Here is a 23,684-nt window from a genome sequence, read left to right as displayed (position 1 = left end):
GGATCTAGAAATGAAACGACAAATGCAAGGACTCCGTCCACCACAATGCTTCGGGGCCTTATTGAAGATAGGGGCTTGTTTTACGTCCAGTGCTTCTTTGACTTGGCCTGGCCACAGCTTGTTGCTTTTGAATCTGGGGGCCGGCAGGACTAGTGGTTTCCACCATGTAATTTCTTCTTGCTGGGACAGGGCCTTTTGTATTTTACATGTTTCTGCAGCATTCAAAGTCAGTAGCGCCTACAGAGGTGACGCTGCTCTGAAGTGCTATAAAGATACTGAAACGTCTTTCACTCTTGAGTGCTTAAATGAAAGGTTATTTCAGTTAAAATTGAAAGTTGTTCATTGGTTAAATGACACATAGAAAAATATAATGAAAGATGGTATGTCTGTTTATGGCTCAACCACACTGAGATTTAATGAAGTGCCACACTTGTGACAAGTCCTGGTGCTTTGCCCAGGTGCACGCACTTTTATTGATGTCGTTTTGTATCGAAACGCATTTTTGTGGCATGGAGCCTCAGTGAGTAAAACTCTCACCGCTGACATCTGCATGTGGCCTACAGTTCACAAGTTCAAATCCAGGCAAGGCAACCTCAGTCTTTCGCCCATCAGGGTTTTATACATTAACTAACAACAAATGTGGTATCTTCAAAGTACAGCGCTAATAAATAGGAGAATTGCTGTTCTAGCAGTTATTAAAACTTTGTTAGGTTTTATTATGTGCAATGTCACCAGCACCAACTGTATCTGTTAAAGGAAAAACGACCGGAGGTTATTTGTTTGCTGACAATATTTTCCCATAGTTAGGGGACCAGTGCTGAAAGTTTCGTCTCCACACTTCACGCCTCAGCGACACAACAAAGTGGTTTAATACGGAAAAAAACATGCTTTCTCTTAAAGTTACCACATTAAGTCACGTTGCAGACAGATTCCGTCAACAGTGTCTGCCTGCAGAGTGACTTATTAGAGACGCTACCAGGCAGACATGTTTTCTAGTGCTGCGCCTTTGAACTTCTCTGAAGTGTTTACAAACTGCAGCTGGAAACCGGTCTGGCCCGAGCAGGCATCTGGCGGAGGTTTCAGCCGGTTCACGGAGTTCTCGCCGCCCCTCAAGCTCACTGTTCTCTGTTTTTTTTCCGCAGACTGGCGAGTTCTCGGCGCGGTTCCTTTTGAAGTTGCCAGTGGATTTCAGCAATATCCCCACATACCTCCTCAAGGTAAGAGTGTGCTTGTGAAAGCATTCCGCGGTGATGCGCAGAGGAAGAAGCGGGAAGCGGGGCGGCCTTGAAAGCTTCCAAGAGCACATGGCTTGTGTGCGTGCGCAGTGAGCGGAAATGTCTGGATTGGCTCTGGAACAGGGTTCCTTAGCACTGAGACGGTCACTTGCCGGTGCTGCTGTCCTGGTCCCTGCAAGCCCTGGGACTGGGGCTTCCTTAGCAGTGTTTGTAGCAGGATATGGGGACCAGGCCCTTGATTCCGACACGAACCCCAGTTCCAGCTCCACCTTTGCCTCCCGCCACCAGATGCACCCCATGCCTTCTCGCACTTTTCCTTCCACTTCTCAGCATACTTCGCTCACTGCGTTCTGCTGTCTCAGGACCTTTGTTAGTGCGACCTGTTTTAAGAGTGACCAGCGAGAGCTAGTGGTCAGTAAATGGCTCTTTGGTAGACCCACATGAATGACTTTGTGATTGGCCTCAGAGAATGACTCCTTGGTGGTCCCAGTGAATGGCATGCTGATGGCCACAATTAATGATTTGTTCATAGACCTAACAAATGGTTCGTTGATTGACCCCAGTGAATGACTTGTTGAAGGCTGGCCCAGAGGCTGGCCCCAGTGAATGACGTATTATTGGCCGGAGTAAATGCCTTGTTCAAGGCCCTGTGACCGATACGTTGTTGGTCCCAGCGGAAGACTCATTGATGGCCCCACTGAGTAACTCGTAGGTGGCCCCAGTGAATGACTCATTGACTCTACAGTGATGACCTGATGACAGGGTGATAGCCCCAGTGATTGAATCATTGATTGTCACGTGTATGTGACTAATGTGTTGTCTCAGTGAATGACTCATTGCTGGAATCTCAGTGAATGACTGGTCAATGCCTTCCAGTGAATGACCTGTTGATGGTTCCCCACTGAATGACTCCTTGAGGCTCAGTGAATGAATTGTTGATAGTCCCCAGTGAATGTCCCATTGATGGTCCCAGCTGAACGACCTGTTGATGCCCCCCCGAATGACTCATTAATGGTCCCTAATGAATAACTGTTAGGTGGCCCCAGTGAATGACTCATTGACGCTACAGTGATGACCTGATGACAGGGTGATATGTGACTAATGTGTTGTCTCAGTGAATGACTCATTGCTGGAATCTCATTGAATGACTGGTCAATGCCTTCCAGTGAATGACCTGTTGATGGTTCCCCATTGAGTGACTCCTTGAGGCCCAGTGAATGACTTATTGATAGTCCCCAGTGAATGGCTCGTGGATGGTCCCAACTTAACGACCTGTTGATGGCCCCCCCCTGAATGACTCATTAATGGTCCCTAATGAATAACTTGTTGATCGACTCCAGTGAATGGCTTTCTGATGGTCCCCAATGACTGACCCATAGGTGGTCCACTAGTGAATGACTCGTCTGTGGCCCTCTAGTAAATGACTCATTGATGTCCACCAGTGAATAACTCGTTGAAGTCCCGAGTGAATGACTTGTTGATGGCTCCCACTGAATGACTTGTTGATTGGCTTCAGGGAATGACTTGTTGTGGACCTTGTGATTGACACATTGATCGCTACAGTAAATGTCTCGTTCATGGCCCAGAGAATGATATGTTGTTGGTCCCAGCAAAAGACTCATTGACGGTTTCAAAGTGTAAAGTGTACAAAGTCTTCCCAGTGGTATGCACATAGACTGCATCTCCAGTTGTTTGGGGATTTGAGCCATTTTGGAACTGCATCCAATGTGAGGAGTAGACCAAATTTAGGGTGCAGCACCTTTATTTTTAGAGACTTTTAAAATATTTCTGCCAGGTATGGCTGTGCTGTCGGAGCCTTATACGTGTTAATAGTCCCCCATGAATGGGATCGTAGGCTGAACTTGTCTTTATCCTTGTTCCACGATAGCCGATTGATTTGTTTATTTAATAGTTGCTTGAATACTTTATGCGGTGGGGTCTTTTTCCACAGCTGTTCTACCTGTAGATGGTTAATTGCCAAGTCAATTTTATCTGACTATAAATTTGAGACCACCAGTAAGTTCAGGTCTGTTTCCTCCCAGTTCAGTGCTTTTAGTGTTTTCGGGTGCGCCTGTCTTAGCAAAGAGGCATATTTGAGGAGAGCCCCGTCCTGTACCAAGGTTTGGTCTTGTAGCCTGAATTCCAATCTGATTTGTGCTGGTGAAGAACTGTATGGCAGGCGGAAAAGAATGCGAAAAACTATTCTGGTCAATGTTCATGAAATCGTTAAACTTGCCAGGATAAGTTTCCAGACCATATGCCAGGGAGGGCAAAAACTTTGCCTTAATCATCATGAGGAGTGGGCTCCAGGTTGGGCTTTGCAAATTCGTAGACAGGATTGAAGAGATGCAAGTTGGGATGGCATTCTGGTTTTCAAGGTGTTTAGGTGCAAGCGGTGAGATCACCGCTCCTGCAGCCGGACCCCCAAGTATTTGTAGCTACTACTTCTTCCCACAAGTTGGTTTCCACAGAGCCACTGCTTTTTCTTTTTCTTGATTGCACGCCTGCCAAAGATGACTACCTTGGTTTTTTCCAGGTTTACCAGCAGCATGTTTGTCCTACAATACTGATCAAGGGTGTTTAAAACTTTTTGAAGCCCCGTGCCTGAAAGATTCAATAGGACGATGTTGTCCGCATATAATAATGATGTTAGAAGTTGATGGCCCAGTTTGGGGGGGATGGGAAGTGGACGTATTCAATTGTGTGCACAGATCTGCCAGATATACATTGGATAGCATAGGGGCTAGTAGCACCCATGCTTAACGCCTCTATCTATCTGGATTTTAGTGGACACTCTTCCATTTCCGCCAACTTTTACCCCGGCCCAGTTGTCAGGATATAAAAGCTGTATTCCACTTAGCAGTTTCGGTGAGAAATTTAGATCTACTAACTTCTTCCACAGTCTGTGCCGCTCCAAGGAGTCGAAAGCTTTAGATAGGTCCAGAAAGCAGGTGTACAAAGCCATTTCCTATTTTGTATATTGTTCAGCCAGCATGGCTGCTGTCAGGTTGTCAGAAGTGCTCGATGAGGGACAGACACCTGTTTGGTTCAGAGGTATTAAATTCAGTTTAATTGCCCAGTCTTTCAGTTCCTGAAACTGGCAATCCATAAAGATTTTTGCATCAGTGTCGACAGCCGTACAGTTTGGAGATCCACTTGATCCACTTTACCTCGGGCACAGTGTTACTTAGGGTCCTTGCAGCCCACGTACCAGTTGATTGAAAATGAACCATGGGGGACGGCTGTTCTTTTGTTTTTACGCGTCAACTTCTTTGATCCATTCCTGGTCTAGGTGTGCCTGAAGTGCGATACTTGCTGCGTGATGCCTTGGCATTGATCCAAGGCTCCTTCTCTGGCACTTCTTTTCCCATGGTTGGCCATGTTTAGGTTGAAATCACCTGTGATGACCCAGGAGGTGTTCCCGTATGAGGCTCTTAGAGATAGCACTTCATTTTCCACTGTATCTAACAGATGCTGTTTGTGAGCTGTGTTGGGATTGATGTAAATGTTTAATATTATGAACGATATTGATGCCCGTTCCAAAAGCCATTTTTCAGTGATGACTGCTAATATGTGAACTGGTAGCTGGTCAGTACTCCTTGCATTTAACGATTTACTTGTGGTTATGCCGTCTGGACATTGCTTTTGCAGCTGGGCTTAAGAATTCTTGGAACCCTGCTAATGGAATTTCATGCTCTCTCCAAGTTTGTAGACTGATGATATCAAACTCTCTGAAAAATGGGTCCAAGTTTGGGTCATGAGTGATTTTGCTTGCCCCCGCTATGTTCCAGGATATTACTTTTGTATTACATTTAGACAGAGTTCAAGAGTTTGAGAATTTTGGTGTTGCTGGATTCCAGCTCCGTCCTTGAGATGCAAGGCTGCATTAGGATCAAGGGGATAATTTGTTCCTACTAACTTCCTCTTTTTGCAAGTCTGCTTCCTGGCAAAATCTTGTTGCTGGTTTCTCCTGTGCAATGGAGATTATGAACTCTCTTGGCCCTGTGATGTAGGCGGAGGATGCCCCCTTGGAGTGCTGCAGGATTGATCTTTTATTGGCTGCCCAGGGGTTTACTGACAGTGCGCCAATTTTACATTGGCCATTTGAGGGGTAGGGAAAGTTGGATATTTCACTCTGTTTACTTTCTTAAGCTCTATACCCCATTGCTTGAATACTTCTGACTTTGACAACAGGAACTGCACTATCCCCGCACTGCTAAAACAAACTTCCGTGCACTCGCTTGAGTCACCCTTTCTAGGTGCTGAAAAGGCTACATATTCAAGATCTTTACTGTTTAATTGTTCTTGTCCTTGGATAGCGTTGCAGATTCTCATGAGGTTGCTTCCATTTAGGATATCCCAGGTGCCCTGATATTTATATGTTGGATGAAAAATTAGGGTATGAGTCCCCCTATCTTTTGAGTGCGGCAATGATAGCATGCTGTCGTATGGTCTTTTGTGGAATGCAGAGCTGATGTAATTGTGGCATCTGTACTTATTCTTTGCTCTACCACAGTGGTTGCTTGATACATGGGATCTTCACTAATCTAGTGAGCAGGAGAGTTTGCGAGGGGTCATGGTGGTCTTGGGACCCAAGATGAGAATCTCAAAGAGGTGGAATCACTTGATTGTTCTCTTGTTTCCTCAAGGGCACCCCCAAGACGTGTTGCCTCGATAAAGGTCTCATAGCTCTCTGGTTGGACACGGTTCTCATGGGACTCCACCACTCTAGTTAGCATAGGGTGTGCTCCATGTGAGGAGATGCGTCCTGGTTCACCTCCTGCACCATCCTGGGTCCTGGCATTGAGATCAGAATGATGGTTTCGGGGGGTGCCGACTGAGGGTGGACGTTTGACCTTGGGCAGTTTGGTCGTGATTTTTTGAGCTTCCTGTTGCAGCTGTTTTACCAAGGACCCCCGGGTTCATACTTCCAGCTAAGACTCTTCCTTCCTCTTTCGGCTGCCATTGGGGATTATTACCACTCTGTGGCTTTAGTGGCAGTCTGATTTTGGACAGGACCTTAGTATCTATCAGTTGAGCAGGAGGTGGCCATTCTATCATTTCCACTTTGCAACTGAACTCAATTTTCATCTTCCCTCTTGATGGTCTGTCGCTACCATTTCTGTACAAGTGTAGAGCTTTGTTTTCCTGACCAATAAATGACTAATTGTGGATTTTCCTAAGACGTTTCTTATTTTTCCTGGACAGAACGGGAGTGAAAGGTGAATGGCTACAAAGTAATGGAGCGTGTGTGCAGTGAGGGCTTTGCAGCGAGTGGTGCTGCAGTGGTTCCAGGGGTTTACAGTGGAGAGGGGGTGGCGGTCGTGGTGAAGGTCACAGGGAGGGTGAGGGTTATTAAGAAGTAACAGCTCCAGCTGGGAAAAGAGCTGCGGTGGGGTGATGTGGGAAGTGATTACCTACAGCAGTGTTTCCCAACCTTTTGACTTGTGTGGACCCCAATTTATCATTAATGGAACCCAGAGACTCCCACTGAATCATTATTGGAATCCGGGGACCCATTACTGAGTCATTACTAGAAGTTGGGGACCCAGGCCTGAACACTGTCGATGATTTACTACAAAACAATACACAAAAAATATAGAAACAAGCATTCCATCAAACACTTACAGAAATGACAACACATTTTATTTAATTTGAAAACAAATAAGATAAAAAAAGTAAAACTTTTAATTTTAATCGGAAGTTTGGAGCTTTTCTAAACCCAATGGAAGCCATACATCGATCACTTTTAAATTTCTTGACATTAACAGCATATTTAAAAAATTTCAATTGTACTTTTAGCCACTTAATTTATATACACTTTATTAATCTGTTAATATTAGTTAATTTCCTGAGCAGTCACAGACCCCTGGGGAGGCTTCGCGGACTCCTAGGGGTGCCTGGACCACAGACTGGCAATCACTGAGCTACATCTTTTAATTTAGTCTTTTAAATATACATTTGAAATGGTTTTATGATGGCAAAATAATTTGACTTTTACCGGGTTCACCTGTGTTAATGGAACCCAACAGTTAAAAAAAATGATTACTATGTGTGCATATGATTAACATATCTATTCACTTTAATCTAAGGAACCTCTTTAAAACCGTACCTGGTTGGGTGGTGGTTGCTGCTGGTCTTGGTAGCACCGGTGCCTGGTCCTGCCGCCCTGGGACGACATTGCATTCCCTCCATTCTTAGCTGCAGTCTAGTGCTGTGGATGATAGAGGTCCCGGACCCTTAACCCTTTGCTTGAACCTGGCTGTTGGGCAGGAATAGTGCCTGTAAGCCAACATGCAGCACCGATGGACATTCAGATCAGTGGATCTCCTCAGTACCAAGCCTGCCTTTATGTGGGATGCTCCGCAGTTCGAAGCATGGTTGCCTGGCCTCACTGCACCTGGATAACACTGTTACGCCCATTTTATCACGACTCATCCACAAAAGGAGTGAGCGTTAGGGTGACCAGGTTCTGAGTAGCAAAAACCGGGACAGGCTAGATATAAATGTAGGACTACAGACTTTAGTCTTACGTCTATATCATGCCTGTCCCGTTTTTGTTGCCCTGTAAATATGTATGCGCGTGTATGTATGTATGTCAGTGTATAAATCTATCTATCTATCTATCTATCTATCTATCTATCTATCTATCTATCTATCTATCTATATGTATACCTACATATATACATATATATATATATATATATATATATATGTAATAATACTAGACTTGTAAATGTGTGCTTATATTTGTGTGTTACATTTTTTTTTTATTCTTCAGAGAGGCCTGTGAAAGGAAAGCATACCTTTTAATTCTGCTGTGCAGAATGACCTGGCCTTTGTGCAAAAAAAATAAAATTAGGACATGTACTTTAAATTAAGAAAACTGTTTGGACATCGGGACAGCCCACTGAAATCCGGGACATCTGGTCCCCTCAGTGAAGGTCCATGACATAACCAGAGGCTATCAGTTCCATTAGCGCCAGGCTGGTGAGTTTTCTTCTCATTTGCAGAATTGCTTAGTCGCCTCCCCTTCTAGTACAGCACTGTTAAAGCAGCCACAGCTGAACCATCTGATCTTCCAGGATGTTTCCCTTTTCCTCACTGAACTACACACACACACTGGCACTGATTAGTTTATGGTCACCTCCTCAGGAGGCTGCAGTCAGTGTCAGCCTTTGTGATCACGCCTTGAGCGTTTTTCAAGTATAGAACACCTCAATCCGCTTTTGCGGTCACATTTTTTAGTACACTATTTGTGTTCTAAACCTTAGGTTAATGAGCAGGACATGATAGGATGTGTTGCAGCAGTTAGGTGTCAGCATCAAGTGCTGCATGTATGTGGCATCCCTTACCTGGCCATGGGAGGAGAGAGAATGAGCAGAAGAGGGAGAGGCCGGATGGACTGCTGCAAGTGCCAGGATGGTGCAGGCGGCTGAAGAAGCTCACAGATACGGGGGAGACATGAAGGGAGAAAACCCCAAATCTGTGCTCTGTTGGCTGCGGCCAGCTTTTGTTGGCAGAAGTGCGAATGATGTAAACGGGTATGTTTGCGGGAGAGCGGCTATAAGCTGAATGGCGGATCTCTTTGGATGGGAGCCCTAGTGGTTGGCTGACACTACGCACTAACTAGGTTTGCGCGGCCTGCGTTGCTGCAAATGCATTTTTTATTCCTGGTATTGCCATTGCTTACCTTAAAAACTAAACACAACATGTCTAGAAGGCCTCCAGTCTAACATGCATTTAATGCAAAAAGAGCAAGCAGCACAGCCAATCATCAAAAGACAATTGTCATTTCAGCTGATCAGAGCTCTCTCTGGAAGAGGGACACTTAATAGTTTAATGCTAAATTACGTGAAATTTAGGGCAGTTTATGAATGTTTTCTTTCAATAGAAGTCTATGGACCCTAATGACATAACAGGAATTTCTTGCTTTCAGCCAAGCCTTATCTAATGAGCAGGTGGTAAGATCTTCTCCGGGAGGAAGTACCAGATATCCCTGAGGAGAAGATAACTTTCATGAATATAATACTGAGTTTGTTATTTTTTAAGAATCCCGCTTCCAGTCTCCAACACTGAAAACAAGGTTATGCTTTGCAGAATTGTGCACATGTACTTTCCCTAATAAAATAGCTTCTGGGCCTACTGGAGCCATGAAACTTGGCAAGCATAATTCAGGGTAAAGGACACTTCAGATCAATAAGAAACAACATCTATATTTGATTATCAAATATGGCAGTACACACACTGATATGTGTGTATATATATATATATATATATATATCTTTTACGCATATAGGAATATATGATTGTTGTCACCCTCTAAGTGTTGTAACAATATACTGACATTTTAACTGTACACATGTTGTATATTTTTAAGTGGTATGACACACTGTCTGGAGTATGTTTTCTGATGTTGCTGAGCATTAGGTTACTTGGTGAAGTTTTATCTTTTTCTAAACACCATTTGGAGAGAGATGTGCAGGTAGTTACCTGCAACACCTACCCCTGTGGGCATAGTTGTCAACAGGAAAGACCTAGGAAATCCTTCACCACAGCCATCGAGAGACACCTAACTGCATCATGCATTTTTCCCTCTGGGACAGCAATTTCACCAGTTCCTTGAGACTGACTCTAAAGCTATACTTTCCAATGGCATCCTTCAAACTGTTTTCATGCAAGATGCTATTGTTATTGCCCATAAGGTCTGACAGGCACATAAGCAAGTTTTGTGGGTTTTGAGACATACAAATATGGTTCACAAGGACAGGGCAATTCTTTTAACTCACTCTCCCTTCATTTGCACTGTGGGAGTTTCCTTGTCACTGGTTTCACCAGTGTCAGGGGGATCGACCCCAAGGCCAAAGGAGTGTTTGCTATCTCAGGCATATACAGATCGGAAGCATATTCCTAGTATTACATTGGATACCCCTAAGTACACACACATAAAGGAATGGAAGCTTGCAAGTTCGGCTTGTGCATGCACGTGCGCACAGTGCTGTATACTGCAACCACTACAAAAACAGTTTCTGGTTTCGCCATTAGGTAGTAGAGTAACAGAGTTGCCATAAAGATAACTGTATGAATATTTTATGTGCATATTATTTAAATGAATATCTGTGCTTGTTTAATGGCTGTTTTGTTGTATGCACTAAATAAACATTTTCAATGTTTTCTGTATTTCTCTTCAAAACACAATCAAGTTAAGTAAAAACAATGTATGGGGTGTGGCTAATTGCCATCCAAGATGGCTGCCATTTAGCAGAGCTTCGTAACTGCTTATCGAATCCCCCCCCCCCCATTATCCGTTCATCCATCCGTTCTGCATGCAGAAACTGGTGCTGTGTGGGTTGCAGGAGCAGCAAGGGGCCAGATTGAGGGATTCCTGGGAGCTGGGGCCCCTCAGAATCCACAGATTGTTGTGTGTCGCCTGCGGTGGGTGGCGCGGCCACCCGGGACACAGTGCGTGCAGGAGGAGAGCTGGGGAGTCCCACGATCGAGCTGCTGTCTGGTGCAGAGACTTGGTGCTGATGTGCGGAGGGAGCTGCCTACCCTCCTCCCATACCTGGTGGAGCGGGACTGGCGCTGTGGCGGCAGGGGGCCCCGACTGGGAGTGGCTGAAGGCGGGCAGCGGGCCAGAGAAGTAGTAGTCGTGGGCCGCGGTTCGGCCCGCGCTTGGAAGCTCCTGGCCCCCAACACTCTCCCCGCCCCGGCCCAGTGGAGACTGCGTGGACCCCCAAGGCTGAGTTACAGCTGTCGAGTGAATCAAGTGGGGCATGCGCCTGGGGGCTACGATTGCCGGCGGAGGCACATGGTTACTAGCTGCCTGCTCGCCTGACATACCTGGAGAGGAGGGTTCTAATGTGGTACCACCGGAGGGGCAAGAGAGAAACAAGAGCCCTGTAAGCTGCAGCCGGACTTGACATCTGGCCCAGTTGAGGGCGGCCGGGTCCCAGGGACATGGGACACAGCTGCTGGCTGGTCGTTGTTGTGGCGGGGCCCGGCGGATTACCCTTTGGGGCCCCCCGCTGACGCAGCTGTTTGGAGATCTGCTCATTTGGGACTGTCGGGAGTTTGATGAGTGGCCCCGGGGACTGTGCTGCGGGGGACCTACTAACTGTGGCTGCTGGAGGAGCAGCGCACATGAAGTGATCCCCGTGCCAGCGGGGACAGCTGGCTCCCCTGCTAGTCTATCTGCGGTGCTGGAGGTGCAGCGCATCCCCAAAGGTGAGACAACCTGGAACTGGCGCTGTGCGTGAATGGAGGAAGTTGACAGGTGAGAGGTCTGCGCTTCAGATTTAATGACGGTTGCACACCAGGGAAGGGATTGCTGGCAACTTGGGGACTTCACCAGGGCCGATCGAGGAGAGGTGGTGACCGCTGGGAATTGTGCGGCACACAATTAGTGTGCTAATTGACTGAGACCTACAGACGGGCAGCTCCCTCCGCAGACAAACAAAAGGGACAAATAAGCAGTCCTGAGGCAGGCAGAGGGGTCACTCAGGGGCTGGCGGATGGAGGGCCGGCATGGACCGTGGGCCTCCATTCAAGACCTTAAGGGTTCGCTAGAGCCCAAACTGAATGTTACCCTTCTTTGTGCAGACCTTAAAAAAGTTACAGAAAAGGTCACTACCGCTGAAATGAATATTGCTTGTCTACAGTCCACATCCAAGACACTCAAGAGCCAGGTGCAATTCCTCACCAAAGACCACGAGAGAAGTATGGCGCCCTTGGAAGGTCAAGAATGGAGGTCACAACGGGACAATATTAAAGTGGTCGGAGTACTGGAGGGGGCCGAGGGCCCCAGTGTCAATTTATTTTTGGAGGCCCTAATTACTGAGGCCCTTCGCCCCAAAAGACTATCCACGTTTTTTGCCATTGAAAGGGCACACAGGGTGCCCGTCCCTCCTGTGTGACCGAGAGCCCTTCCAGGGGTAATCATTGCAAGGGTATTTAACTTCAGGGACAGAGATGCAATCCTGCAGGCTGCTAGATCCCGAGGTGACCTCCAGTATGAGAATGCTACCATCCGGTTCTTCCCAGATTTCATGTTCAAAGTCCAACGACAAAGACAAAGCTTCCAGGATGTCAAAAAAGCCCTGCGTGAGCACATGCTTAAATATATTATGCTCTTTCCAGCGCGCCTTCATATGTTCGCAGAAAGCAAGTCATGTCCTTTGCCACGCTGGAGGAGGCCTGGGAGTGGCTCAAGGGGTCGCGGGCCGTGGTAGTCAGCAAAGAGACAGAGGCGGATCTGGCAGCGGAGTGAAGGTGGACCGCCTACCGCACAAGCAGGATTCTGGACCAGCTGCAGCGTGGTCACCGACGCCATAGATTGTCGAGTTTGTTAAGCAGCTGCCATGACAATTGCTGAGTCTGGGTTACAAATGTATTCTTTGCCCTGCGAGGAGAATAACTGGCTGCAGAGAACCACGGAGTTCACGACCAGCTGAACCTCATGTTGGTGCTGCCTAGTGGGAGCAGGTTGCATCCCCTCATACATTTGGAGAGGGGACTGGTTGAAAGACCAAAGACCAGCTAGATATAATGGGCGATGCAGGACACTGAAATTCTTGGGGATTCGAGTTTTTGATATCAAATGGTCCGGATTGAAAATGGTGGTGCAAGCCCAACCATGCATGAGTTTGCATTGTGAAGGACGACAGGCGCTCTGCTAGTTGGGGGGGGTGGGGCGGGCAGTTCAAAGCCCGCTTGGCGGGGTAGCAGGGTGGGGGGAGTTCATAGTCTGGGTTTGTTAAACTGCAATTTCTTGTTTTACATTGTTGTTTTTTTTGCTGTTGCACTGGCATTCACTGAGCGGTTGCAGAGCTTGGGGTGAGGAGGTACACTGGAGGGGAGGAGAGTGGGGTTGGGGGGATAGATGTAGCATCCTCCTCAAGTACAGAAATATTCTCAGATGGCATTCACACTGGACAGTTTTTGGTATCAGCTCCTGGCACACACAGAATACACCACAGTCTCTAGGAAAGTGGGTATTCTCCTTCAAAAATTAATACCATTCATTGTGACCCGCACTTGGTGGGACACATCAGAACGATATATGGCAATCTCCGGAGTGTGGGAGGGTCACACGCTCAACATATGCTCAGTCTGTGCCCCACTGAGGTTTCAAGGGCCTGTTCTTATGGACCTCGGTGCCCTGCTTTTGGACCTCCCGCTGGGGCTCCTCATTTTGGGGGGGTGGCCTGAACCTTGTAGCCAACCCAGGGTTGGACAGAGTCTCATGAGCGAGGGCGCCCGATACCTCGGAGCCACTGCGTTCTTTTCCTGACTCATTCAGCTTAGCCGACCTGTGGAGGGAACACAATCCTGAGAAAAGTCACTTCACTTACTACTCTCTACCTCATGGCAGCACTTTGAGGCTGGATTATCTGTTTACCACATGGGCACATGTTGGGAGGTTCAGGGTGGCTAGGCACTACCCAAGAGGGATCTCGGATCACTCCCCTGTGGGTGTCACACTTCTGGGCTCCACACAATCATATTCCCTGCTGACTATACTATACCCTTGGCATCCGAAAGACAAGACCTTTATGGATAAAGTGAGTAAGAGGGTTTTACAATATTGTATAGAAAATCAGGGTTCAGTGGACTCAGCCGGTATCTTGTGGGAGGCGTCCAATACAATTGTTAGGGCCCACATACAGGACCTGATAGGGGGCAAGAAAAAGGAGCACAGACTGCAGTGTGCAGTGCTTGAATGGAAAATTGAAGCCCCTGAGGTCCGCTGTCAGCAGGATGGGGGGGAGAATAGTGGTCTGCTATACCAGGTGCGGCTCAAGAGACAGGAGTTGGGTGAGCTGGTAGAACAATACTCACTGGCATCCCAACGGCGTCTACACCACGTGGGTGACAAAGCCAATAAACTGCTTACATGTCTGGATAAGAGGGACTGGGAACGGTCCTGGGTCAGGGAGGTACGGAATAGGGAGGGAATCCTCTGCGCGTGGAACAACACCTTTGCGGAGGCCTTCGCTATACATTACGAGGAGGTATACACCTTGGTGACCCAGATGACTGAAGGTGATTGTATGGACCTCCTGTGCCAGGGTTTTCAGAGGAAGACAGAGAAGCCCTGGACGTGGAGCTGACTGAGGAGGAGGTCGCCTTGGCACTGCGTGTTCTGCAGTCGGGCAAGGCAGCGGGGCCAAATGGATTCCCAGCAGAATATTTTAAATTAATGGGGAGTAAGGTGGCCAAATATATGCTGGCCATGTTTCAGCCGACAGATCAGAGGGCCGCACCCATAGTAGTGGTTCCGGAAAAAGGCAGACCCCCAACACAATGTGCCTCTTATAGGCCCATCTCCCTTTTCAACACGCAGGTCAAAGTCCTAGCGAAGATCTTGGCAACCAGGTTACCCTTGGTCATCACAAAGCTGATACACCCGGATCAATCCGGCTTCATGCGACAAAGAAGCATGCGCCTGAATCTGTGGCGCCTATACGTGGTTCTCCATATGACGGATAACCTGAGCCTTGAACAGGCGGCACTTCTATCCCTCAATGCCAGGATGGCCTACGATAGTGTAGAGTGGCCATACATCTTTGCCACTCTCAAGAGGTTTGATTTCGGGCCACAGTTCCTGGACTGGATGACTCCTGTACCGGGAACAGTGCAGGTTAATGTCACGCTTTCGAGACCCTTTGCCCTGCGCAGGAACACTCGACAGGGGTGTCTGCTTTCCCCTTTCCTATTTGCGCTGGCACTTGAGCCCCTGGCGGCCTGGATCCATCAGGACCCCTTAATCAGGGGTATAGGGTCTGGCGGAGCGTGGAAGGAGCACATTTCTTTGTACGCAGATGACATTTTGTTATATGTCACCAACCCTGATGGTCCATTGATAGAATTATGCCGATTCTCTGCATCTTTGGGTAGCATTCTGGTTACCAAATTAATTGGGACAAGTCACTGGTCTCCCTCCTGGCGGGGCTCCCCCCTAATTGCTCCCCAGATTGTACTGCACCATTCAGCCAGAAGGGCTTTATGTACCTAGGAATGTATGTCACCAGGAGTCAGGAATGCTTTCTCCAGAGGAACCTGCAACACCAGCTAAATAGATTCCATAGATTTGTGGGGCACTGGAGGGCCTTACCACTCTCCTTGATGGGGAGGGCCGCCCTCTACAAAATGATGATGTTACAGCAGCTCCTATATGTTTTTAAAATACTCCTTATAGGATACTGGCGGCAGGGTTTCAACAGCTGGATCGAGAAGTGAGGCTGCTGCTGTGGGACGGAGACTGCTCCCGCATAGCATTACAAAAGTTGAAGCAAGGGGTATACGAGGGAGGCCTGGCTGTCCCGAATCCCCTATGTGATTATTGGGCAACGCAATTGGTGACCATTAATGACTAGGCCTTCGCAGATCAGGGGACCCAGCATTCCAAGTGGACAGAGATGCGATGGGAAGAAAGGACTATGAGTCCGCCTTGTACACCCGCTCAAGTGTGAGAACGTTGCCAGTGCAAACTGAAACGGTAGTGAGGGCGTGGAATGACACCACACGCTATTTGAGATTGGGATCTACTTTGTCTGCCCAAACCCCATTGTGGTGCAGCAACCTACTGGGGGAACTCAGGGCCCTGGGTGGGTTTCAGAGATGGCCTCTATTGGGAATAGACCACCTTAGCGATATCTCGGGGGGGACAGGCGCCGGAGACATTCAACGTACTTTGACATGATTATGATATGGCGGAAGCTGAATGATTTAGATACCCGCAGCTGAAGCATGCTCTGTGCTAGCACGTGCTGGAGACCGGGCAGTTGCCGCAATCAGCCCCCCTCGATACCGCCTAGATGTGAGGTCCCGTGCTTGTAGTGCCACTGGATTCAAGCTAGCCTAGCTGATGAGGGGTGGTACCCCAAAACCGGTCCTAGAATGCTCATTTCCAGTTTAGTGAAGACTTGGCCTGGCAGTTCAGACTGGACTGCTCCCATCGGGAGCAGGGTCAAGACTGATCTGTATATGCCTGGTCCAAACTGGGGTGGCGTGTTGAGCAAAAAAACAATGGTTTAAGCCCAGGTCTGTTACTAGGGGTGAATGTTTGACAGTGTTCAGCATTCCGTCCATCATCTTTTTGTGTTGCTGAATTTGACCTGGTGTCATTTTCTAACACTGGGACATGATTGAACCGAGTCAGCACGTTGTCTGCATTCTGTTTGGAGCAGCACCCTGCAGTCAAAGGGAGGGCTTTCATATTTTCAGATCTAGCCAGGCCCAAAACAAAGGTGATTTAAAGGGCGATTAGCCTTTCTTTTGTCAAGTATCGTCCTTTTTGGGTGCTATCTGGTGCCTAAGACTTAGATGCCAAAGCAGTGGGAAGAAACAAAGGCACACAACTTATCACTTCATAACTACTGTAGTGAAACTATGACATGGAGGCAAGTTTTGACTTTGTTCAGCCTTCTATGTAAGAGGTATGCATGCACTGTAAGAATGCAAAACAATTCTGTGTGTATGTCATTACACAAACAATTATATAAATGTCACCTACTTGTTTTTATTTAATTATTTTACAGCACTATTCATCCCAGAGTAGGATGTCACATATGCACAATAAATCATGCAAGTGTTTAAATCAATGTACAAAAAAAGTTACAAAAGACAGTGAGGGTTAGGAATCACATATCATCCATACTTGTAGACAAGTATGTTATATGTTAAGAGTGAATGTCCAGGAGGAACAGAAATTCAAGCTATAAAACATAGTACAATGATTGTGGTTGTGGACTGTGCTTTATATAAGCTCCCAGTTTTCTGAACGTATTGATTTGTACAGAGAATACAGTCAGGAAACAATGTGTTTCCTGTCTGTATTTATATTCAAAAGTAAAAAAATACTGAAACTTGTGCTGTTTGTGAAAGACTGCCCATGCTCTCTTTCATGAATCCCAGGCAAAAGCTGAGCAGATGGACAGAAAGGGAGTTATGAAACAGGATCAGATCTCCTTAAATACAGGCACACGTCTAACATATATTTGTAGTATAAAGCTAATATGCGCCCATGGGTGTAGTGTTTTGATATATATGGCTACTTAGCTAAAACGCGGCAGGCTTCTACGTATGAGTGCACGGCTAAGAGTTAAATAAATGTGGAAATATACTGTTTAACAACTCCATTGATTCTCAAAACACAAGGTAAATATTGATGAATACCAATAGGATGTGCCAAAAATAAATATGGATAAATACAGACGTAAATATTGAAAAAATATTTACCATAAAATCGGGAGCCCTAGCGATATATTAGAATGATTGCAATTTATGACCTGGAAGTAACAAAGTGATCGCAGTATACAAAGCAGTAGCCCACTTAGCTATCTAAATAAAATGTAAATCTGCGCTCTACAGGTTACACGATGTGATTTGCAGCAGGCAAATTAAACCGGTTTGCTACTTCAAGTCAAAACTGTGACTGGACAAAACACAGAACTCTTCCATAACTGTGTAAATTACTAGCATTATGTTACTACTATTATAATCCACTCAGAATATGTGCGCACACAAAGATCTGGGCAACAGGTGTCTTAACCCTGTAAGATACTTAAACATGCAGCCTTTTGGTGGCCAGTAAAGGCATCTAGAACAGATTTAATCTCACATTTGTTCCTATTGTCAATGTCTTTCAAGCAGTTTTTTTAGTTTTTTTAAATAAATGTGCAAGTTGACTGGCTGCTTTTTAAGGTCAGGCCCTCATGACTCCACCTCTTTTTGCCTCTCTTTGATCCCCATTTTATGGGTCCCCGGAGTACATGTTTTCCACTTCCAGTGCTGGGTGAGGTGGTATTTTTCTCAGTTCAGCACCTGGTGTGTTGGTGCCCCACGAGCTCTTGCTTGTTCTGGCCTACTCAGCACTTTTCCTTTTGTCTTGTTTTGGTTTCCTCCCTCGTGAGCAGAACAACACCACCTACAAAGAAAGGTCTGGGTGAGTCGCCTTTCACCTGTAGTTTTATGGCTGGCCCCGTCTGCCAGGCCCGTCTTTCTTCGTTTTATTGCAGGTGCTTTGTAACCACAGAGGCTGAAAGCAACATCAGTCGATCCTTAAAAGCAAACCTGAGAGCCGACACCAGGGGGCGTGAACTTCGGACTAATAACGCGCCATAGAAGTCACTCTGGAGGCAAAAAGGGAATTAAAGGCTTCAGGAAACCACAGGGCGGGTGGGGGAGAGGAAATGGGGTTCAAGGAAATAGGTTTGAGGTTTTCGTGAGTGGTGATGGCTGCTTTTGAATTTCTCTTTGAAAACTAAAAAGTGGTTTGACATTTTTGGTGAGCTTTTCACACTTTGTTAAGGTCCATTAACCTGTCATGATATCCAGATGTTCCGACATGCTAATTTTCTTGCTGTGTAAGGTCAGATCACTTCCTTACACTCCTCCAGATTGTCTTTGCCTCCTACAACTCAAGTAGGCAGTGACATCAATATTCGTTCCTCACAGTCTGTCCATCCTTTTTTCTTCACAGACATAAACGAATTTGCTCAAGTATTAAATCTACTCTGCTACAGGCCCTTCTGTGCATTCAGCGCAGCGTTAGCTTGTCAACATTAGAGCCACTTCTCAGCACTAGCAGCAGGATGAAAGTACTCGAGTCTTCCTTAATATCTCCCTTCAAAAAGTGGTGTATGATGCAGCCTGATGGGATGCTATGTGACCACCTTCATGTGCTCTGCTTGGGTGGAATTCCACCTGTGCTTCATTGGGGTCTTTCTCCAGTCCCCAAAAAGACTTTGCGGCATGGTGCCACACCTCGTTGAAGATGGTCTCCTTCTGGGTTCTTTGAAGGCTGCCAATCTTGGTTGATTTCCAAGGAATCACTCAAAAGCATTTCAGATTATTCTGCAGCCAAGTGACTTCCCACTGAATGTAGTTTGAACAATCAGGCTCACTTGTCTAAGGTTACGGCGGGAATGTAGTGAGGTGACAACTTCTGAAGGTGTTTTGGGCTGTGTCCCCTTGTGCTGTAAAATAGATCAGAATTCCTAGAATTGTGTTTTTTTGCACCACCTCGCACTTGTGCAGTTCTTCTAGAGCTATGAACAAAATCTGGCTGCTTGGTTTTGGATTTTTGGATATCTTTCTTAGGTGGCTCAGCAAAGATTATGTTACACTAATGTGGTCTGTAACCGCTACAGTCAGACTGATAGAGGCTTAGAAATGAGTTGAGGTGTGGTGGTCGCTTATTGGCTTGTAGATTAAGATTGTCTTATTTATACTTGGAGCCTTGAAAGGCCGATGCTAAGGCTACTTTATGGTATTCTCCGAGTCGGCTTTACCATCAAGACTTCTAAGTTTTTTTACTGATCCACTTTTAAGTTGGTGACCGTAGGAATGACGAGCTTCAATGGCCATTTTTCTGAAATGCATTGGGTTTGTGAGGGATCCAACTTCCTCCATTTTGTTATAGAAGCTGATTGAGTAGATGCATGAAATAAAGACAGAAACACGGAAGGCGAGAATAAAAGAACGAAAGAAAGAAAAAATAGATGTGTACAGTGCAGAAGTGCCCCCAAGGAATATCTCACAGCTGCAGGCTGCTAGGAAAGTTGAAGAGCACCTACCGAAAAACAAATAATGTTAAAAGCCACGTCTTGAGGGCTTCCAGAAAAGAAGAACATTACACTGCATTCTGGGGCCAGGGGGACACAATTCCAGATCTTGATTTTGGTGACTAAGTAGGAAAAGGCATGACCTAGGCAACAAGTGCTCAGAGTAGAAGGGTTCAACAGAAGGGTCACAGTGGCATAAATATGATGGAAAGCATAGTATTTCGAGAGGTACCATTGAAGGAACACAGATCTAGAAATATGTATCAAACACACAAAAGGTGATAGAAGGATTCTTGCAATAAGTCTAACCACTGGCAATCGCCTGGGGTAGCATTCCAACCCATTGTTCTTTTGCTCACCATGCCACCTTAGATTAGACCTAGCTGGGTGGAAATCAGCCCAGCCTGCCATGCCAAGACTTCTCTGAACCAGAACACAAGAAACCTAAGACCGGTTTCGGCTTCATTGGGGCTCTTCAGTCCAGTGTAGCTTGGTTCCAGTGGCACAGTGAGCAAGGGGCTCACATCTAGGCATACCCTCAGCCACTTAGGGCGTTAAATAAAACACACTGAAGGTGATGGGAGGATGCTTGCAATAAGTCTAACCACCATTGGTTGGGGTAGCATTCCAACCCATCCTTCTTTTCCCACCATCGGCCTCAGGATAGACCCAGCTATATGCAAATTAGTTTTAACCCTGCATCATTAGGAACAATCCAAGCTAAACTGCCAAGCCAGGTCCTCTCTGAACCAGAATACAAGCAACATAAGACCTGTTTTCCCTGATTCGAGCTGGAAATACGCAGGCTTTTATGGGAGATGCATAGACACTTGAAGACAGTTCCTGTACCAAACAAAGCTAGGTTACACATTCACCATAGATAAAGCCATGGTTGTATTGTGTAGCTCCAACATGAATCATAATTGAAAAGTATGATTTTGAGGAACAATTTAAGGGCTAATAAAACATTTTCAAAAGCCAGACTTAAAATGGCCACATTCATCATAGAAGCACAAGATACAGCATCTCATGTAGGAGTTCAGGGCAAATGACTGCAGCTGTGTACATTTTAGTCAATAAATGAGTTATTCATTTAACAGGGGTTTGTTTAGATTAATTAGTATTAAACACCTGTCATACATGTTATGTTGCTGTGAATGTTTGTTGTCTGAGTAATATTAAAGTCAGTGCCTCCTAAAATATTAAAGAGATTAAAATGTGAACTAGTACTGTGTGGACATTTATATTTGTGTATACTGGTTATTTGTTGTTATATCGAACCCACCAGAGAGCACAAGCTATATGGTTTCGAAAGACCTCTTGTGGACTTACCAATAACTTACAGGGGCTTACATCCCACCCATTGCTTACCATTGCACAGCTTTATTGTCTCTCTCATTTGCTTGCTTTCTGTCTCATGACTTTTATTGTCCACCTTGTGTTTGTCCCTCCCCTGGAGCATAGCCTCCTTACCATCCTCTTGGCTTGCTGGCTTCTGTTCTTCCACAGCTCACTTCTAGGGACCTACTTTTTTCCTTTGCCACCAAAGTGCATGTGTTTTCCATCTCCCTCCCTCTTCTGTTTCTCTCCCCCGAAAATACCTGCCCTGTGCTTTATGTTTGCTACCTCTATGTGCCTTGTACTTCTCCTCTCGCATCTCTATTCTCACTGTATTCCTGCCTTCCTTGTGTGCTTCTCCCCACCCCCTGTTACTTTTTCCCTTGGGGCCTCAGCCCTCTCCCTGTTGCTTTCCCTCAAACCGCTCCCCGCCCGCTCTTCCAATGCCTCCTCCACCTCAGCAGTTCTCTTTTTAGTAGTATATTGCCACTAGGTAGTTATGAAGAGGACCATGTTTTCATAAGAAAATAATTTTTGACTTGCCTATATCTTTGGCACCGTTTGACGTATCTTCATGGAATTTTTTTTTTTTTTTTTAAGTGTCAGGGTGATTCTTGCTGCATATGGAAAATTTCAGGGTGATCCGTCAAGCGGGGGCTGAGAAAAAGGGGGGGGGTCAAAAAAGTTGTGTTTCCCATGTTAATTCCCCTAGGACCTTTAGACATGTCTACAGCCCGAACCTCTGGACAGAATTACATCAAATTTGGCAGAAAGCTTGCCTTCGGTACACAGGTTAATCTTTTGCTTATTTGGTGTAAATCCGTTCAGTAGTGTTTGAGAAATTTAGGGAAATTCAAATTTGTATATCTCTGGCCGCGACGTCTTTGCAAATAATTTGTGAAATTCGTGAATTTTCACAATATTTTCACAAATGCGTGTGCGAAAGAAAGCGCTGTAATTGACTGACCACAACCTGACTAGAATGTTGCAGCTGCCATTTTATTTCATGCACCCACTCAGACTCACTCATAGACTCACACACCCACTTTAAGACCCACTGAGACACTTACACACACACCCACTTACAGATCCACTGACAGAGACAGGCCCTGTGGCCAAACTGCTCTGTGCATGGCCGGAGGCCATGCGTGGCGTGGGGTTGGGTGGTTAAAAGGGCTTGACTGCAAGGCCTGGCTGCTGGCTAGGCCTTGCGACCAACCCCTGCTGCACACGGCCAAAGGCTGTGCGCGGCGGGGATTGGGATAACGTATAGTAATTAAAATTACTTTATGTTAAAAAAACATTGAAATTCACTGAAAAAAGGTTACAGAGACATTATAGTTAGGTTCTGAATTTACTCGTACAAACCCATAGAAACTCAGCAGTTATAGTTAGAGTTCCTTCAAGTAACTATAACTCGCACCCTAAGGTAACTATAACTTGTGCCTTCGCCATGCACAGCTAATTACTCCACATATTATATCAGTGATGAGATCTTGTATGCCATCTTTGATATTATCACTGCAACATTTGCAATAAAATTACTGATAAGAAATCTGTGCATGTCCCTGTAACCTTTGTTTTTTTTCTATATATATATATATATATATATATATATATATATATATATATATATATACATACATACATACATACATACATATAGATATATATATAAAATCCATATGTAGCCTCCAGAAGGTGCCTCCAACCCTAAAGGGCGGCCTCAGCATGATAGGTGGAGTATCCTCTTGTAACAACAAAACGAAATGCTGAGGCCCAGTCCCAGTCGAATTCAAAGCTATTATTCAAAATAAAATAACAGCTCCCCAGAGTCCTGAAGCGTTTCGGCTAAAAAAGCCTTAATCATAGGTGAGTGGTTTCAGCTGTTTGTGAGGCAAGTGCTTTTAAATCAAATATCACGTGACTTCCTAATAGCATACATCTCCATAATGCACTGGTAGTGTTGGTGTTCCTGCTGCAGAGTATATTTCACATTCTTGCTAAAATAGCGTTTTGCAGACTCCATAATTCGAATCAACTTCAATAATCCCAGTGCACCAAAGGTCATCATACATTAGTCATGTTTTTTCAATACAGTCTGTGTATTCTTCTGAAGAACTCACTTTACTGGAGCTGCTGCCATCATTATTTCACAAAGCACATGAAAGTCTGAAGCTACTAAAAGAATGGGCAGATCCCTCTCTTTCATCCCTTTCTCTTCTCCGCGTGTCAATATTTTCGGGATAAATGCCCTTTACTCATACGGAGGCCAGCGGGTCGTGCCCTCACATATAAACATCAAATCCATATGTAGCCTCCAGAAGATATATATATATATATATATACATATATATATATATATATATATATTTTTTTTTTTTTTTTTTTTTTGGGAGGACCAGGCATCAACTTCCTGCTAGCCCCCTCAAAAGTGCTTTTTCACACTTAAATTTTTTAATTAGTGGATCTAAGAGTCACTTTTCATGTTAGGTCGACAATAAACAATTGTTGCCTGCATCATGTTGTACGCACAGGCATG

At 45.7% G+C, this 23,684-nt stretch overlaps 1 protein-coding gene across 3 annotated transcripts in view; it reads left to right on the top strand.

The window, feature by feature from the left end:
• BABAM2 (BRISC and BRCA1 A complex member 2) overlaps window positions 1-23,684 on the top strand; it is a 795,977-nt gene that overhangs the window by 186,210 nt on the left and 586,083 nt on the right. For all 3 annotated transcript variants that reach the window (XM_069236219.1, XM_069236221.1, XM_069236218.1), the window contains exon 6: window positions 1,143-1,217. In XM_069236219.1, the coding sequence (XP_069092320.1) occupies window positions 1,143-1,217 (75 nt within the window). The remainder of the gene's footprint in view (window positions 1-1,142; window positions 1,218-23,684) is intronic.

The sequence above is a fragment of the Pleurodeles waltl genome, chromosome 5 (genome assembly GCF_031143425.1).
Source record: "Pleurodeles waltl isolate 20211129_DDA chromosome 5, aPleWal1.hap1.20221129, whole genome shotgun sequence".
Classification (NCBI taxonomy): Eukaryota; Metazoa; Chordata; class Amphibia; order Caudata; family Salamandridae; genus Pleurodeles; species Pleurodeles waltl.
Note: the sequence above shows the minus strand (reverse complement) of the source record. Positions and strands in the feature narration are given on the sequence as shown.